Consider the following 19,277-nt stretch of genomic DNA (forward strand, 5'->3'; position numbering starts at 1 on the left):
TTAGCCATTCTGAAAGGTGTGAGGTGACATCTCATTGTAGTTTTGACTTACATTTCCCTGATGATGAGTGATGTTGGCCATCTGTATGTCTTCTTTGGAGAAATGTCTGCTCACGTCTCCTGCCTATTTTAAAATCGGATTACTTGGTTATTTGGTGTTAAGCTGTCAAAGTTCTTTATGCGTTTTGGATACTAACCCTTTATCAGATATGTCATTTGCAAATATTTTCTCCCATTCAGTAGGTTGTCTTTTAGTTTTGTTGTTTCCTTTGTTGTGCAGAAGCTTCTTATTTTGATGTAGTCCCAATAGTTTATTTTTGCTTTTATTTCCTTTGCCTAAGGAGACATACCTAGAAAAATGTTGCTGTAGCTTATGTCAGAGAGATCACAGCCTGTGCTCTCTTCAAGGATTTTTTTTTTTTTTGGAAAATTGTTTAAAGTTTATTGATTTGTTGTGTGAGAGACACAGTGGGGGCTGGGGGGCAGAGAGGGAGAGAATCCCAAGCAGGCTCCACCCTGTCATGTCAGCACAGAACCTGACATGGGGCTCAAACCCATGAACCGTGAGATCATGACCCAAGCCTAAATCAAGAGTTGGATGCTTAACCAACTGAGCCATCCAGGCATGCCTCTCTTCAAGGATTTTTATAGTTTCAGGTCTCAATCCATTTTGAGTTTACTTTTGTTTGATTTTTTAAATGTTTATTTATTGTTTTGAGAGACAGAGAGAGACAGAGTATGAGCAGGGGAGGGGCAGAGAGAGAGGAAGACACAGAATCTGAAGCAGGCTCCAGGCTCTGAGCTGTCAGCACAGAGCCCGACGCGGGGCTCGAACTCATGGACCACGAGATCATGACCTGAGCTGAAGTCAGCCACTCAACCAACTGAGCCACCCAGGTGCCCCGAGGTATGTTCCCTTTAGACCTGCTTTGCTAAAGGCTTTTATCATAAATGGATGTTATACTTTGTCAAATGCTTTTTCTGCATATATTTAAATTATCATATGGTGTCTATCCTTTCTCTTGTTGTGATGTATCACATTGGTTGATTTGCAAATATTGAACTACCCTTGCACTCTGGGAATAAATCCCACTTAATCATGGTGAATGATTTTTTTTAATGTATTGTTCAATTTGGTTTGCTAACGTTTTGTTGAGGATTTTTGCATCTATGTCCATCAGAAATATTGGCCTACTGTTTTCTTTTCCTTTTTTGTAGTGTGTTTATCTGGTTTTGGTATGAGGGTAGTGTAGGCATCCCAGAATAACTTTGGAAGCTTTCCTTTTCCATTTTTTGGAATACTTTGAGAAGAATAGGTATTAACTCTTTAAATGTTTGGTAGAATTCATCTGGGAAGCCATCTGGTCTTGGACTTTTACTTGTTGGGAATTTTTTGATTAGTGATTCAATTTCATTGCAGGTAATTGGTCTGTTCAAATTTTCTTTCTTCCTCGTTCAATTTTGGTAGGTTATATGTTTTTAGAAATTTATCCATTTCTTCCAGGTGGTCCAATTTTCTGGCATATAATTTTTCATAATATTCTTTTATAATCCTTTGTATTTCTATGGTCTCAGTTGTTATTTCTCCTCTCATTTCAGATTTTGTTTATTTGAGTCCTCTCTCTTGTTTCTCTTTTTATATTTGTTTTTCTTTTTTTTTTTTTTTTTTTTTTTTTTTTGATGAGTTTGGCTAAAGGTTTACAATTTTGTTGATCTTTTCAAAGAACCAGCTCCTAGTTTCATTGATCTGTTCTGGTGGGTTTTTTTTTTTTTTAATTTCTAATTACTTTATTTCTGCTATAATCTTTATTATAATTTCCTTCCTTCTACTGGTTTTGGGTTTTTTCTTTCTTCTTCTTTTTATAGCTCCTTTAAGTGTAATGTTAGGTTGGTATTTTTCTTGCTTCTTGAGGCAGACCTGTATTGCTATAAACTTCCCTCCTAGAATAGCTTTTGTTGCATCCCAAAGATTTTTGGACCATTATGTTTTCATTTTCATTTGTCTCCATGTATTTTTAAAAATTTCCTCTTTTTTGTTTGTTTGTTTGTTTGACCCATTCATTGTTTAGTAGTAATTATTTAACCTCTATATATTTATGCTCTTTCCAGATTTTTTTCTTGCAGTTGATTTCTGGTTTCATAGCATTGTGGTCAGGAAAAATTCATGGAATTACTTTGATCTTGAATTTGTTGAGACTTGTTTTGTGGCCTCATATGTTACCTATTCTGGAGAATGTTTCATGTGCATTTGAAAAGAATGTATATTTTGCTGTTTTAGGATGGAATGTTCTGAATATATCCATTAAATCCATCTCGTCCAATGTGTCATTCAAAGCCACTGTTTCTGTTTGGATGATTTGTCTATTGAGATAAGTGGGTTGTGAAAGTCCCATAAGTGTATTGTCTTGTAGAATCAGAAGTCTCACATGGATCTCACTAGCCGAAGATTAAAGTACATTCCTTCCTACAAGCTCTGAAGGAGAATCTGTTTCCTTTCTTTTTCCAGCTTCTAGAAGCTGCCCACATGGCTCTTTCCTCCATCTTCAAAACCCAGCAGTATCAGGTTGAGTCCTTCCCTTGCTGCTGTCTCTCGGATTTTCTCTTCTGCCTTGCTCTTCCACTTTTAAAGATGTTGTATCCCTGTGTTACATTGAGCCCACCCAGATAATCCAGGATAATCTCCCTATTTTTATTTTTTATTTTTTAATGTTTATTTATTTTTGAGACAGGGAGAGACAGAGCATGAACAGGGGAGGGTCAGAGAGAGGGAGACACAGAATATGAAGCAGGCTCCAGGCTCTGAGCTGTCAGCACAGAGCCCGACGCGGGGCTAGAACTCACGGACCGCAAGATCATGACCTGAGCCAAAGTCGGTCGCCTAACCGACTGAGCCACCCAGGCGCCCCTAATCTCCCTATTTTAAAGCCAGTTGATTAGCAATCTGTAATTCCACCTGCTACTTTAATTCCCCTTTGGCATGTGTCCCTACAAAATTCTTATGCTAAAGTCCTCCACCTCCCCACTCTCCTGATGGTGTTGGGAGGTAGGGCCTTTGGGAGGTGATTAGGTCCTAAAAGTAGACCCCTCACGAATGATATTTGTGACCCTATAAAAGAGAACTCAGGGGCACCTGGGTGGCTCAGTCAGTTAAGTGTCCAACTCATGATTTCATGGTTCATGAGACTGAACCCCACATCGGGCTCCACGCTGACCATGTGGAGCCTGCATGGGATTCTCTCTCTCCCTCTCTTTCTGCCCCTCCCTCTCTCTCTCTCAAAATAAATAAATAAACTTTTTAAAAAAAGGACCTCAGAGAGCTCCTTTGCTCACTTTCTGCCATGTGAGGACACAAGATGATGGTCATTTATAAAACAGCAGGCATGTTCTCACCAGACATCAAATCTGCCAGCACCTTGATCATGCTTAGACATCCCATCCTCCAGAACTATAAGAAAAAATTTCTGTTGTTTAAGCCACCTAGCTTATGGTGCTTCGTTATAGCAGCCCAAACTAAGACAGCATGTAACCTAGCAAATTCACAGGTTCCAGGGATTAGGATGTGGGCATCTTTGAGGAGGCCATTATTCTATCACAGCATAGAGATTCGTCCATATCAGAGGCAAATGTACTTTTTAAAAGGTGATCGTATGTATAGCCCAGTTTGGAAGTCAAATTGGGGCCCAGTTCAGAAAGAACATGCAAGGTTGAGTAGTGAGCTCTAACCTGTATGTGTATGTATGTATGTATGTATATACTATATACACACACAATAGATATAGATATATAGATATATAGGTATAGATTTTGTATAAAATCTATTTGTTTGTTTGTTTATTTATTTTTATTTAAATATTCTCCTTACTTTAAACATAAGCAAACAAAAATACTCTTTGGGATTTTAACCTAGGCATGTACAGCCAGGCCTTCCTTTTCCCCACAGCCACAGGAATGAAACATCTTGTGTACTTCACACACAGCCCGTAGAAGTCTCAGCAACTATGTATGGAAGGAATGAAAGAAGAAAAAAAGAGGGAAGGAGCCCTCCTTACCACCCTCCTGATCCTGGGTCTGCCCGGTTTTCCACCTGCCTCTCCGAGTGGGCCTGTTCTATTTTCTTCTCCAGCCTCTGTTGGGACTTCCACTCACCTGTAGAGATAGGACACACCCTCAGGCAGGGCAGTGGCATAAGGAATAATGGAGGTATTTCTGGAACCACAAAGAAACCCCAAATATTATAACAAAAGTTGCCCCTATTGCTCTAATCACTTAGAAAATTACAAGGGCATGGGAGCTGTGAGCCACGAGCCATGGTCGAAGACCGAAATATGTATCTCTTATTACGAATCGTATCACAGGAGTAACCGAAGAGATATTCTGGTTGCTCTGTCTTTTAATAATAACGTAGTGTGAAAATAAATAAAGGAAACATCATTAAAAATGGAGCCGGGGCGGGGGGTGCCTAGGTGGCTCAGTTCAGTTGGGCGTCCAACTTCGGCTCAAGTCATGATCTCACAGTTCGTGGGTTCGAGCCCCACATCAGGCTCTGTGCTGACAGCTCAGAGCCTGGAGCCTGCTTGAGATTCTGTGTCTCCCTCTCTCTTTCTGCCTCTCTCCCACTTGCTCTATCTCTCTCTCTCAAAAATAAATAAAAACATTAAAAAAAAAAGGGAGGAAGTTTACTTTACATAGCCCAGCAGGAAGGCAGTTCTCTTTGCCCAGCCCAGCCGATGTACTCAGCCAATGAGAAGCTGTCACTACCCTTAACTCTTGTAAACAGCCCCTCTCAACTTTTTCTTTCCTCCGTAAACGTAAGGCCCTCTTCATTCTGTACTAAGTGTACTAATCAGGACAGGCTAGCTGTTGTAACAAACAACCCCGCACATTCCATGCCTTTAACACAACACAAATTTATTTCTTTTTCATGGTCACAGTACAATGCTGGGGTCAGGGAGAATCTGCTCCACAGAGTCGTTCAGGGGCCCAGTTTCCCTCCATCTACTGACTCATCCATCTACATCCTCGGCAGTCTCCACTGAATCCTCTGCTCCCGTGGAGCAGAAAAGGGAAGCGAGAACACGGAGAACCACAGGAGGGTTTCTAGAGACAGTCCCAGACTCAACAGATCACTCTGCACACATTCTAGGACTCATCACACGGCATCACCTAATTGCAAGAGAGGCTGGGAAGTGCCTAACCTTGTATCCAAGAGTAAGAGAAGAATGTGGCAATCTCTGCCATAGTGGGCAAACTTGGGGTGTGGCACATCAAGAAATTCACCTTTGCCCTGGGCTTCAGATCACAAAAGGCTTATGAGGTATGCAGGGCAGAGGCCACGTTGTTAGGGTGAACTACGCACTCAGGGACCAGAGACCAGTCATTGTCACCTGTCATCAACATCTCTTTCACTTCGGGTTTGTTGTGATGATCGCTGTTTTCCCTGCCTCTGGGCTCCCAAAACCACTGAAACACGCCTGGACCATCAAATCCACTGGCTACATGGGGACAGTTTGTGTACATGTCTATGTCCCTACCTAAAAATTGTTTTGCAACCTGTAAATGCCAAGGCAGAGGACTTGGCATTCATTTAAGATCTGCTAAATTAGCTGGATCTGAAAGACATGATAGAAGATGAGAAGGGGGACCTTTTAGTGGACAGAGGGAAAAGCGATCATGCTGTCCAGCAAGCAGCAAGGAATGGGTTGCTGAATCCTGCAACGTCACGGCGGCCTCTGGATGTTTTGTCACTGATGCGGAATGAGCCCCCCCCAGCCTTGCTCCCATCAGCTGATTCCCCAGAATCAGTAGGAGGAGATGATGGTTCTGGGTTCCAGGGATTCCAGAAAGTCTTAGAGCAGGGGAGCAAGCAGGTATGAGGGGTCTGGTGGATTGCAGCTACCCCCACCCCACCCTTACTGCATGGGGGTGAAGGCTTCTTGGTAGCTAGTAGCTTGTGCCTTGAGTTCAAATTGTCTGCACGTGATGGAGGTGAACTGAAGTCCTGGTAGATCCTTAGGGTGGCTATAGCCTCCAAACCCCAGGGTTTGACCTTCTGGTGCTAGAGCTTTAGTGATCTCCTCACTCAGGAGTCATTAGTCCCTGGAAGAATCACACTCCAGTGTGTGAACTCACAAGATGTCATCCCAGCAAGTAATGGAATGCTTTCCATTGGCAACGCAGTTGCATGGTGGATGGGGTAAGCAGAGGCCATAGTGAGCTCATTAACTGTTGAGCAATAAGTCTATGTGTTCATCGTGTTGGCCAACAAATATGAAGTGCCAACTGTGTGCTCACTTGGCATGGGTACGCTAAGAATAGAAAGAGGTGCAAGATAGACTCCTAAAACTATAAAGTCCCTGTCCTCAAGGAACTTGCCTCTGGATGGCAAGATCAGAGACAGTGTGGGGTAACATTAAGAACAAGCTTGAACCCTACACTCCATCCCGGGGTTGAATTCTTACTTGCCATTTAACCTCAACAAACCTCAGTTTTTCCATCTGCAACATGGGGATAATTGCTACCTCACAAGAGCTTCTCTGAAATGAATGAGAAAATGTCATGAGAGTTTACTGTGAATACTTTCAATGTATCACATGATGGCCTTACTGGTTTTGTAAAAGAAATGCACACTCATTGTAGAAAACAGACCACACGGAACCAAAACTTTATGCACCTTTTTCCAAGACCTTACTCTCTGAAACATGACTTTGCTGGAGCAGCTGTAATTATGAAAACACATCCATGCAGAAGGCACTACTCAAAGCTTCAAGTATCACAAAAAGTTCAGCAAAGCAGCTGATTTCCTCGATGCTCCCAAGGCACTGGTGGCAGGCAGTGGGAAGGCCCCACTGCCCCTGGGAAAGTGGTCAGGATGAGGGTGGGGCTGGGGCCAAGGAGAGGGAGCGAGGAGTCCCTGGGATGTGACAGCCAGCCATCCCATGGATGGATGAGAACTCCGCCTTAACCTCTCCCTGTGTTATGTGCTGTAAAAACCTACAAGACACGTCTGTTCCTGACCCTCCCAGGTTCTTGGGAGTTTAAAGGATGTGCCCCAAACCACAGGCTGGTTAAAGGCTTCGGGATCCGTGGGTCCTGCTGGAAAGGCCACTTCTGAAGGGAGGTGTCCAGAACGAGCACCCAGGTGGGCACTCAGGGATCTTGAGGCGCTGGGGCAATTGGGGAAGGTTCCAGGGAGGTCGAAGATCTTTTATTCAACTGACTGGCTCTCCCTTGGGCTCAGAGCACAGATAAATAACAACACAATGTGGGGCAGGGATGAAGGAATGTGAAGGTTTGTGAAAACAATGAGGAGCCATTCAAGTTAGTCTGAGGTAATGAGAGGAAAGCAGTTTCCAAAGACAAACTCCTGAGCCAGCTAAGGTGATGGCCTGTGTGGTCAGCTGGAGGATTTCTGGTGCCAAGCAACGAAAGGATAGCCGGAGAGGGTCCCTGGATGACCACTGGGCACAAGCAAGAGAACACTCACCTGTAGGGACAGGACACACCCTGGGCAAGGCAGTCCTGTATGAAGAACATTCCAAATGAAGGCAGGATAGCACAGTGCAGTGCTTCCCAAACTTTGGTATCCGAATCACCTGGGAGCTAATAAAGAACGCAGAGGCCCAGGCCTGGTGAAGCAGGATAGGACCCGGGCTTTTGTTGTTATATCCCAGCCTCCGGTGATTCTGACACCTGCCGCAGCTTGAGAACCTTTCAGAACATGAGCTCTGGACCCAGACTCCGTGGGTTTGAATCCCAGCTCGGCCATGTGTCTCCTCAGCGACTCTGGCAATGCTATAGATTCACCATTTGTGATCTGGAACTTCTAACAGTACCTATCTCAGAACTGCTGGGAGGGAGGAATGAGTTGTTAGCAGCACAGCCACTGGAACGGTGTCTGGACCATAAGATGTACTCTGGGAATGGTGGTCACTATTCTCCAACCTGTGTCATCTGTGGCAGAAGGCTGCCATTAGAGAGGAAAATTAAAGGAATTGCAGGGTAAGAGAGGATATTCAGTACATTTAACTGAGATTTTTACAAAAACAGAAAACCCTACTCAGCTAGCATATGTGACCAGCCAGTGAGCAGCTTGAGACGTCTGAGTGAGAAGCTGAGCGCCCAGGTTGCCATGACAGCAGCCAACAACAGGAGGAGGAAAAGCTCTCTCAGTTTATTAGAGAAAGCTGGGGTGCTCAGCTCTCCACATGGCTTCCTTCCTGTTGGCTCGATCCTGGGATGTGATGGAGGAATGATCGAGGTGGAAGAGGCTCCCACACGGGTACCCCGCCTGCAGCTGCTCTCTGGGATACTTGGAAGAACTTAAAGGGGAGACTGGAGAGCCAGTCATCAGGCCACAGGTACCTGTTAAGAAAATATACAGGGTCGCTTCCACATATCCAGAACTTCTAGAAGTATTCTGAGACATACTCGGCTGAACCCCCTGGGAACACACAATAAACCCATCTCCTTTCTGATGGGTTAAGGAGAGCTTAGGTGGGTGAACTTGAAACCGTAGGCAAAAAACCAAGCGTGGGTAACAGCGTTAGGTGTGGGCGAAGAGGATGCCTTCTGGGGAACCTGTCGTGGCCTCCTCCTGCTGTGCCCCTGCCCACGGGGCACAGGTTTGTGGGGCCAGGGAAACGTAGACACCCAGCACTTGTGTCCTCACTTCACGCATCAGACAGTTGAGGTTAGACCTTAGACCTTGGAATCCCTGTCCAAAGTGACCCAAGCCCGCTTCTGATGCCTACAGGAGCCTCTCTCCAGGTCCATTTTCACAAAGGCAGTGCTGCCCCATGGTGCACACCCTAGGGCCCAAGTCCTGGGTGGCCAAGGGATGGTGGTGTGCAGCGACAGGGCACTTGGGAGGCGTGTGCTGGGGTTCCCTTGCAATGTGGCAAAGAACCAGGTGGGAAGAGGAGAGGCCTGGACCACTGGATGGCCAGCTGTGACACCACACTGTGGCAGAGACTGGACTCTGAGAACTCCAAATTCAAACTTGGCCTTCCAGTATGTTATGTCAAGGTAGGAGGGTGGAACAGATTTGGGCTCAGCTTGATTTACAACTTTTAAACATTAAGACCTGGCATGTGGGTCTCCATTTGCATTCTTGCCTCTGACTTCACAAATGTTGGGGGGGTGCGCCTGATGGCTAAAGACACGTACTTTAGTACCAGATAGGCCAAAACTGAAACATCTGAGTGTGCCATTTATTACGTGCCTCGGGCAATTTACTTCAACACTCTAATAATACTGATGCTAAGGCTCGTTCGGTTCCAAGGAGTATCCCAATTCAAATGGACTTGTAAGTAAGGGATTTGATGGTTCCTACAACTGACAAGTCCAGTAGTAGAAACCTCAGGTGTGTCTGGATCCGGCAGTCTCACCAGCAACCTCAGCACATGGTCTCCACATCTTTGGCCCTGCTTTCCTGTGCTACCTTCCTTCTTGGGCAGGACTACGCACATGGTCATAAGCTTACATCCTACTTACGAAGCAATCCCTGCAGAAAATGAAAGGTATCACTTTTCTAAAGATCTGGCAAAATCCAGGGATCTGATGATTGGTTATATGCCCACCATAGAGGGTCTGTGTCTATCCACTACAAATCATGTGGATTAAGAGTCAGGGAAGTCGTTTTCACCAAATAAAAACTAAGATGCGGTTACCAGGAGAATAACTGCAGCAAAAACGAGTGGTTTGATGGGGGAATAAATGCTTAGTGCTCAACGTGAGCCACTACTGATGTGATGGAGAAAAGGCAAATAGACTCAAACCTAGGTATGCATACAGAACGGAAAGCAAGTGGAAACCGTGTTCGTTTTCCAACTGCCCCGAATTCTGGAATGAGTTGGCAGCTTGAAGAAAGGAAGCCTTGGAAATGCACTCACAATCTCAGAAGACACACTACGGTCGTATGTATGAATCACGCTTTCGGTTGCTGTGGCTGATTCTGCAAACACCAACCTGTGCCCATCAGTGCGCCTCAGCCTCAAAACTTGGGTATGACACCAAGCCTTGTTCGCCAAGAAGACTGTTACTGGAATTGTGTAGAGAAGCACATGAATCCCCAAATTATTAAGTTTCTAGATACGCGGCCAATTTGGGGCAACGTTCAGTCTAACGCTGAGATGACCTACTATCACTGAGGACTCATCACGACAGTGTCTGCTTTCTACTCGCCTCCTGTCATCTCCAGCTACAGAACAATCTTAAATATTGAGGATCCTCCTTACCTTGATAGAAATTGACCAAGACTATTCATAGATCTCTAAATGTGCACTTTTGTGGTTTACACTTTTTTTCTATTTTTGATGATTGATAAAAATAGGCTACATACATTTTAAATATTTCCCCAGTTTTTTATTTTGAAAAATTGCAAACCCACAGAAGTTCAAATAGTACTAAAATATTAACGCCGCCTTCACACACACACACACATTTTTGATCAAAAAAAACCACGGCGGCCTCTGCTCTATGTTAATATCCAGATACCTTCTCCATGCTTACGAGAGAAGCAGCCTCATGTTTAGTGAGAGGAGCAGTGTCCTCAGGAAGCCTCAGTGTTCTTTTTTGTAGGACTTCACTGATCTCATTAGAAACTCACAGCCCTGCAAGGCCCTTTGCACAGGATTTATTCCCATTTTACAGATGAGGAAACAAACTCAGGCCAAGTGATCTATCTGCTCAAGGTTTGTCAGTAAGTGACCCAGACGAACCTGGAACCAAAGACTTCTGACTTCAGTAACTCAACATATTCGGGTCACTTCTCTCCTGGATATACAGTGAGAGTAAAGCCGGAGCCAAAGAGATATGCAAAGAAGTGTTTTAGCTTCATTCTTCTGACCGTCTGAAAGCAAATATTCACCAGGACCCATGTGCACAGCATTATCAATCAGAAGTCTTATCAGGAGCATAAAACTGCAATGGAAATTGAGAGCAGAAGGGTACACACAGAGGGTATAGAAATATCTGTTAACTGCCCCCAATTCGACTTCAGTATTTACCGAGCGCTTACTCTGTTCCCGGTATCGTGCTTGGGATACCGAGCAAACAAGATAGACAAAGATTCTGCCCTTGTGGAGCTCACATGCCCGTGGGCTAATGAACAATCCAGAAGCTGCCAATGAGAGATTGGTGGGCTGCATCTGGCCCACATTAGTGTTTTGTCTGGTCCACACTGTTTCATTTTTGTCTTTTTATAATAAGTCGCCAACTTCTAGCTTCTCTGAAACAGGCAACTTCTGTGGGATTCCCGAATAAGAAGTAGCAGCCCCTCCGCCGCCAGGACACGTATCTTCTGGAGATCACTTCAGTTCCCAGGATCTCCCACTGTCTTACACCCAGGCAACTGTGGCCCAATTCATGCATTTGCGTTTCCTACTCGACATCCTAAAGCATTTAAGCTGAAACCCCTGAAGCAAACAAATATTCAAAGGAGATCATTTCAGATCAGATAAAGTCATACAAAAGAAATAAAATGAGCTAACGTGACAGGAGTGACAGGATTGGTGGAAAGGGCTACTTCAGACTGGGTGGCCAGGGAGGGTCTCTCCGAAGTGTAACTGAAACAGAGAACTGCATTACCAACAGGAAAAATGCTTCCAAGCAGAGGGAACAGCACGGGCACAGGTTCCACTTGGGGCAGGAAATAACTTGGCCTGGTCAAGTAACAGCAGCAAGTTTGGGGTGGTTGGGAGAGGGGTAAGAGGTTCACAGAGGAAGGAAGAAGCCAGATTACACAGGACCTTAAAGGCCATGATGAGAATCTTGGATTTTATTCCAGGTGCGATAGGAAGCCTCTGGGAGGCTTTTGCTTGGGAACAATGTGATCTGGTTTCAAAGATCACTCTGGGATGCAGGGAAGTGATGTAAACGAGGCAAGAGAAGCAGCAGGGAGACCAACGAGAAAGCTGGATTATCGTAGTCCGGCAGGTGACAGTGGCTAGAACCAGGATGGTTAACAGAAAAGATGGAGAAAAGCAGATTCAGGATATAATCTGGAGTAGAACCAAAAGAATTTTCTGATGGAGTGGATGGCAACAGTGCCAGTGGGCCGGAAGGATTAACGAAAAGGGAGTAACGAGAGAGAACTCTAAGGTTGTACCTTGTTCAAAGGGATGTCTAGGGGAGGCCCCCATCGCAGGGACCGAGGGCAAGACGGGGATTTCGGATGAATAAATTTTGCCAAGACGCAAGTCGTCCTAGAGCCTCATTTCCCTTCTCCCACACCCCAGCATTCTCAAATCCAAAAAGCTGAACTTGTAAATGCCTCACCTCTTACCAACTCTATCCCTTCAACTTCAGACCCACCGCCTCCGTCTGGATCCAATTCTGTCTCTTGCCGGGACTTTCCCAACAGCCTTCTACAGCTATGAATTAACTAGCAAAAAGCACTTACTACCCACGCGTACCTCTCTCCCACTGGCCATCCTTGATGGCAGAGATGACGCCCTATTCGTATTCATCCCCGGTGCTAGTGCTGTGCTGGGCCCACAGTGGGCACTCAAATATTTGATGAACTGAAAAGAGGTCTCCTCAGATAGAATACAACCTCCTTGCAGAGAGGAGTCCTATCTTGGAATTCTAGCATTCCTCTACACAACTTAAAGAACCAGCTGCCAAATGTATAATCAAGTTCCAGAAACTTCGCCTTCCCAAGGGACGGGTTTCTTTCTTTTTCATTTAGTTTCAAAGTATTGAGTCCCATATTTACCTGGTAGTTAAGAAACGAGATTGGCCAACAGACAACGTGTATTATTACCCTTTTCCACTTTTCTTCCAAATCTAGGGGCTTTATATGTGCATACGTTAACAACATCTTTGTAAGGAGGCCAAGAGAGAGGATTATTCTCCATTTTACAAGAAAAAAACTGAGGCACCAAATGAAATCCCTAAATTCCTTTTTGATGGAATTCGGAGCTTCGCCTGGATTAAGACTGGTCCTTCCCTGACACGATCCCACAGTTCTGTAATTGGAGGGTATCCCAGGCTCCCACCCCTGCGAAACTGCTGGTTAGTACTCAGGGGTTCCCTAGGTTTTGCCTCCACAACTGCAAACTCCTTTGGGTACCAGGGTGTGTTGCCCCAAGGTCAAAGGCCATGTCCTCTCTCTCCAACTGTCCATTTCCCTCAGCACCAGGTGAAGACAGATTCCATCCCTTGGGCCCAGGAGAAAGAGAAGCACCTTGGTCATTAGACCGGGAAGTCAAGTAAGGCCAGGAGTCACAACCGGCAAGAAGAGACAGATCAAAGTAGGCAAGAAGAGTTTCAATGGGGAAAAGGAGAGAGGAGCCACCACTAAAAATCCAAATACTCCTTTCAAGAGGCTTCCAGCTGAGGAGTACCTGGGAGGAGGAAGTGGCAGCCGCGGCGCAGGCCAGATCCTTCCTGCCACACACACCCGCCCAGAGTCATTTCTTCAAGGCGCCCAGGCTTCTCAGAGCCTCCTGGGCCTGGGTCAGCTGCTGCTGCAGCCTCTGGCGGGTGCTCTCGTTGGAGGCCCGCTTCAGGAGGCCCTGCATTTCTTCTACCACCGCCCGATGGCCAGGGGTGTTATGGAAAAGCCGCACTGCCCGGTCCCCACAGGAGGCCAGAAGCCGGCCAGTGATGTCAAAGGACAAGTCAGTGATACACTCCCCATGGACCTGCTCAAAGCACTCCTCCTTCTCACCCCGCCGGGTGTTGTAGAGATGAATACTGCTGCCACTGGCCAAGGCCAAGACCTGGGCGTCAGGGGAGAGAGCCAGGCGGCACGGCATGGTGCTCGCCTCTTCAAAGCAGCCTGTCCTCAGCAAGTAGGGATCCTGCTGCTTCTTGTACTCCACATCTGTGTCCCACAGTTTCCACGTCCCGTCCTTGGAGACCGAGGCCATCCTGCAGCATGGAAAATCACGGCTCGAGCCCCAATGCACCCTGGAGTGGAGGGCACTGGGACAGCATTAGGGGCTCCAGCTAGGAAGCCAAGTGCACGGCTAGGTCTACTTCCTGCTGAGGGCCGGGCACTCTACCCACTTCAGAGCTGCTGCAGAGATAGGCAAAAAAAAAAAAAAAAAGGCCCTGGTTGCCAACAGGGGCTGGGAGCCTCTGGTAAGACATCAGAGAGGATTCACTCACCTGCGGGAGTCATTGGAGAAAGCGAAGAAGTGGACGGCGGCCGAGTGACCCTTCAGTTCAAAGGCTCGCACAACCTCCTGGAAGTCCCCTTTTTTCCCAAAGCAGACTTCCCAAACTTTGACATCCGGGGTGAAGCCACACGAGGCCACAAACCTGTCACACAACCAGATTCCTTTACAACTTCATCTTGAGGGCATTTCATTTCTGCCAACCTGCTAAACCTCATTCCTGAGAAAGTTCATCATCTTCTACCTCAATAACACTGTGCTTTTAAAAATATGACCTCGGTCCATCCTCATGGCCAGGCTAGAGGATACATGGTACCCCCACTGCATGTGATTCCATAGGGTCTGCTCCTTCCACTATCTGAAGCGGGCTCTCTGCTCTGTTCCTGGTCATGCCTTCTGCCCATCCCAGATGCCAAGTCCCTCCCTCCTCACCTGCTACAAGGGGATATAGCAGCATGGGTATTGTTCATCTGGTTAGTGTTGATGGTAGACAGCACATGACCTTTCAGATTCCAGATGAGGATAGTTGTGTCACTGGAAGCAGTCATGATGAACTTCCCTGAGAGGGCAGGAGGGTGACATGAGCCAAGGTCAAGGCCCTGACCACGTGTCATCCTCTACGCAGACACTTACGAAGGTCTCCGCTGTCCCAAGTATCCATGCTCCCCTCCTGGACCAAGGGTCACCACAGACTAGGATTTTGCTGAACGCTGTGGGTCTTACCTGCCTCTCCTGGGGACCTGCTGTGGCTCCCAGGACTCCAGGGGAACCCAGAGCCAGAGTCCCTTTGTCAAAACTAGGGCTGAGCATAACTCTCGGGCAGCATTAACTCATTCGGCCAATAACTGGGGCTGTTCCCTCTAGTCTTAGGTAAGCTCCGTCCTCTGCAAGCCTCTTACCTGTGTCGGCAATGCCGATGTTGATGACGGGTGCCTTGTGCTTTTTGGGAAAGTCCTCTGGGGTGGCCGTGAAGGTATAGCCTCCATCCTCTCGCTTGGTCATCTTGAAGACACGAAGGGTGTCTCCGTTGGCCAGCCAGACGATGAAGGCTCTAGAGACAGGTAGCAGACAAGGCACTCACTTGTTTGGACACGGAGGCCTGTGTGTGCCAGTTCCTATGCTAGGCTCTGAGGAAAATCATGGGCCTTCCTTCGTACCCCAGTCCGGCCCTGCAACTTAACCCCTTGGCTCAAAACCTCTTACTACTCCTCAGAAGGTAGGCCTCTCCCAGCTTTGGCTCTTTCAGTTTCTCTCTAGGGTTTGGAAAACCATGACAGCTCCCAAGACGAATCTGGAGCCAGGCTTTGGTACTTCCCAAGTAGGAACACACCTTCCCCTCTCTGCTTCCTTGCTGTGTAAAATGCACAGACCTCCAGGGAGCCCCGGGTGGTGCTCAAGCTGTCCAGTTCTCTTTCTGCCACCCCCAGGGAGACGCAGGGTCCCCCCCCCCCCCACCATCCCAAGTCAGGTATGGGAAGGACAGAAGCCTGGGCTTCTGCAGGCACAGCTGAGGCTCCATCTTGTCGCACCTGCAGTCAGGGCTGAAGCGCACCAGGGTGGCGTGGTCCAGCGCCACGTTGGCTCTCATGCTGCGGTGCTCCCGCTGCAGGAAGTCCTTGGTGCTCCAGATGCGGACGGTGCGATCATCTGCACAGGTGGCCAGGTACTTGCCATTGCTGCTAAAGTCCATGCAAGATATGTTCCCACTGTGGCTCTAAGGGAAGGGTTGCAGGAAGTATGAACAGGGACCCCTTGGGTAGACGGAGTCTGTTGCCTGGATTAACAGCAAGCTGCTGATGGGGTATGATGAGAGGGGACAGGATGGGGCAGCCCCCACTGATTTTGGTCAGAGGCAGCAGGGTCTGTCGTGTGCACAGAACACTAAAAAGGAGAAGTCTGCGGGGGTGTGAGTCTTTGTATATGTGTGCTGAGCATGGGTACCCATGTACCTTCAGGGCTGCAGCCAGGAGGCGGTGAGTAAAGTTGTGTTGTTGTGGCTTCTCCTTGCGAACTCGCTGATGCTGTTTCTGCTTCTTGGATCTCAACGACTTGTCAAGTGGAAGTCCATTTGCCTTCTGGCCTGTGAGGAAGGGCCGTGTCATCTATCCATCTGCTCACTAAGCATTTCTGACCGCCTATAATTGGCCAGGAATCGAGGGAGCATCAAGAGATGACCAGACAGGCCCCGGGCTCGAGGAGAGAGAGTGATGGGAGTAAAAACAGGGCTTTGGAATCAGACTGGGTTTGGATTGTAGCTCTACCATGAGGGCTCTTGAGGAGACTGCTTGCTGTCAGTCCACATAGCACCTCGCTGCAAGTTAGAAAAGGAGCCCTCTCTGCAAGAACAGCTCAGTGGGTACACAGCACAGCCAACAAAGGGCAGATCCTTGGCCACACATCCCTAGGTAGGAAATAATGTGCACAACCAAACCTGGTGGTCCTGGGCTTGGGCAAGTTATTTAATTGCTCTGGGCTTCGGTTTCCTTAAAGAGAAGTTGTGAGAAGTGGACAATATATACAAAAAAGAGAAGCAGAGTACCCAAGACGAGTATTAAAGGCTCAGAAAACTCCCAGAAGGAACTCAAGGATGAGAGGTAGTCAGTACCTGTTGAGGGAGTACCTGTCCTGTGCCAGAAATGGTGCCAGTCACTTTTGTATAAAATAGCTAATTTAGGGGCAGCTAGGTGGCTCAGTCGGTTGAGCACTCAACTCTTGAGATGAGCTCAGGTCATATGATCTTGCGGTTTGTGAGTTCGAGCCCCGCAGAGGCCCGGCGTCTGGGTCCGAGACGGCAGTGGGGAGCCTGCTTAGGATTCTCTCTCTCTGCTCTTCCCCTGCTGGAGCGCTCTCTCCCTCAAAATAAACTTTAAAAAAAAAATTGCTAATCTAATTGAGAATCAGATCAGTTGCAAAGTGGGCATGTGTTAGATTACTGCAGATGCTCCTTAATTCGTACAGAAAAAAAACTCCCGAGGCTCCTATACAGAGACCACCACGACCCGCCCTCTCCAGCCTTGTCCCGCAAGCGTCCTCCTCCCCCCTGAAGGGCACACCAAATGCCGTTTCAGAACTCCTTGCCTTCATGCATGTAACCTTTGCCAGCAGTATTCTTCCTCCCTCCTTGGCCAAACTCTGACCGTGTATTCTTCAAGACCCCACACCACGTGTTTCCTACTCTCAGCGAAGATTTTCTTGACCCCTCCCCACCGAAAAAGCAGGGCTGACCACTCCCACCCTTGGGTTTCCTGGTGCCAGGACTGACCTCTTCTGTGACATCTATTACAGTGTATTTTTCACTTACATTTTAGGATGTTCTTCTCCCTTACGCGGCAGCGTACTTCCTAAGGGAAAAGTCCCGACACCTACTGCGATAGTATGTATATACTTCAATAAACGTTGCTCATGTCGGGGAATGAGTCGGAGTACTTACAAATGGTGCCCGTCTACCCTCACCTCTCCCTATTTTCGTAAAATAACGAACAAGCAGCGCGCTCGAGAGAGTTTACAGGGGCTCTCGCGGCAACCCCGGGGAGACGCTGGGGCTCAGCGGGACAGCGCCTCGTCCTCGGCCACCGAGAAAGTGGCAGGGCCGGACCCACGCTGTAACTAATCCTCCCGAAGAGGCGCGACCAGCCCGGCGAGCCGGCACCTCGTCTCGAGAAGCGAAACTCATTTAACAAAAGGAGAAACTGAGGCCCACGGGGTCTCCCCCCCCCCCAAACCGCAGGTCGGACCAGTGGGAGGCCAGGAACATGGTCCTCGTGGGTCGCCCCCACCCGCCCCTGCCCCACTAACCGGCGGATCGGCTGCTCGTCTCCTCCTCCGCGCGCAGCCACCCCCGCGCTACCGCCGCCGTCGCCATCAAGGCCAGCAGTCCGAGCAACAGCGACAGGCCCATCAGCTCCGGCAACTGCAGCAGCTCCATGACTGCACTGCCGCTGCCACCTCAGCCTCTAACTACGCGGGCGCTTGCACGCCTCCGCGGGACCGCGCACGCACACAGGACGGGGCCTGGTCGTTGGCGCGTCCCGAGGGGCGGGGTCTGGCCGTTGGGCATCTTGCGGGGCGGGGCTTGACCTTCAGAGCGTCCAAAAGGGCGGGACCTGGCTTACGGAGTGTCTCGCGGGCGGGGCTTGACCGTTGGTGCGACTCGCGGGGCGGGGCTGGACCGTTGGCGCGGCGAGAGGGGCGGGGCCTGGCTGCCGTTGCGTCTCACGGGCGGGGCTTAACCGTTGGTGCGTCTCGCGGGGCGGGGCCTGACTGTTGGAGCGACCCGCTGTGCAGGGCCCACCCATGGGTCGTGCCGAGGGGCGGGGCCTGGCCCTTGTGGGGTCTGGTTTTGGAGGTTGTGCTGTCCCCCAAGCTGGGGGGCGAATTCTGCAGGCTCTGCTGAGTCCTCTCCTTGAGTAATTTACTGATAATTGTTTATTAAAGGCGTTATTCCAGCCATCACCACAGTGGATCCTTTCAAGGAGCCAAGGCAGGAATTATTACTCCCATTTAACAGGTCTTAACATCAGAGGAAATTTAGATGGGCTTTTGGTATTAATGGAGGAGAGAAAGGGTAGCCCTAGAATTGAAGCATGGAATAATAGCCTCAGCAAAGACCCGGGAGGGGATGCTCTGGGAAGGCAAGGGCATGAGCAAAAAAAGTAAGTAGTAGATAAGAATGGAAAGATCTGGAGAGCCTTGAGAGCCAGCTGAATCCAACCAGCAGAAAGGAGCCTCTGCTGGTTATTTCAGGGCGAGTTAGGGCAAAACTGGTGTCTCTTGAAATTCTCTGGGAAGATCAGTTGTGTGCCAAAACCAAAGACAGAAGGAAAATCAGGAGGTGTTTGCAAGGATCCAAGAAGGAGATAATAAGGGCCTGGACTTAGGTGGGCTGGGAAGTGGAAAGGAACTTGAAAAGATTTTTAACAAGATATTTGTATTTTGAGATTATAGATTCACAAGGAGTTGGAGAAAACGGAACAGGAAGTTTCCACGAACGTTCACCCAGTTTCCCCCAATGGTAACATCTTACATAACTATAGTGTGATATCAAAACCAGGAAATTGGCCTGGATACAATCTACAGAGTTCATTCAGCTCTAACCAAAAAGGAGATATTCTGAAAGACTAATTGATAGTATTTTAATTAGACCTGCTTGGACAGA

The 19,277-nt window shown here is 48.0% G+C and overlaps 1 protein-coding gene across 1 annotated transcript; it reads right to left on the bottom strand.

Moving 5' to 3' along the window:
- Positions 1-10,356: 10,356 nt before the first annotated feature.
- Positions 10,357-18,060, bottom strand: TBL2 (transducin beta like 2). The gene is made up of 7 exons (XM_047089453.1): positions 17,918-18,060; positions 16,072-16,202; positions 15,652-15,836; positions 15,022-15,173; positions 14,555-14,681; positions 14,115-14,267; positions 10,357-13,874 (listed from the first exon to the last, which is right to left on the bottom strand). Exons 1-7 carry the CDS (start codon positions 18,045-18,047, stop codon positions 13,412-13,414), a joined length of 1,341 nt encoding a protein of 446 aa, XP_046945409.1. The 5' UTR covers positions 18,048-18,060; the 3' UTR covers positions 10,357-13,411.
- Positions 18,061-19,277: the final 1,217 nt, after the last annotated feature.

Source organism: Lynx rufus, unplaced genomic scaffold, assembly GCF_022079265.1.
Source record: "Lynx rufus isolate CCGP_SWC_20201006 ecotype Redwood Valley unplaced genomic scaffold, mLynRuf1.p SCAF_27, whole genome shotgun sequence".
NCBI classification, from domain to species: domain Eukaryota; kingdom Metazoa; phylum Chordata; class Mammalia; order Carnivora; family Felidae; genus Lynx; species Lynx rufus.

Coding starts and splice junctions, on each gene's coding strand:
- TBL2 (XM_047089453.1), bottom strand. CDS start 18,047: ATGGAGCTGCTGCAGTTGCCGGAGCTGATGGGCCTGTCGCTGTTGCTC. Junction 15,837..16,071: donor TCCTGGCTGCAGCCCTGAAG/GTACATGGGTAC, acceptor CCCTTCCCTTAG/AGCCACAGTGGGAACATATC. Junction 14,268..14,554: donor GCTATATCCCCTTGTAGCAG/GTGAGGAGGGAG, acceptor GTTGTGTGACAG/GTTTGTGGCCTCGTGTGGCT.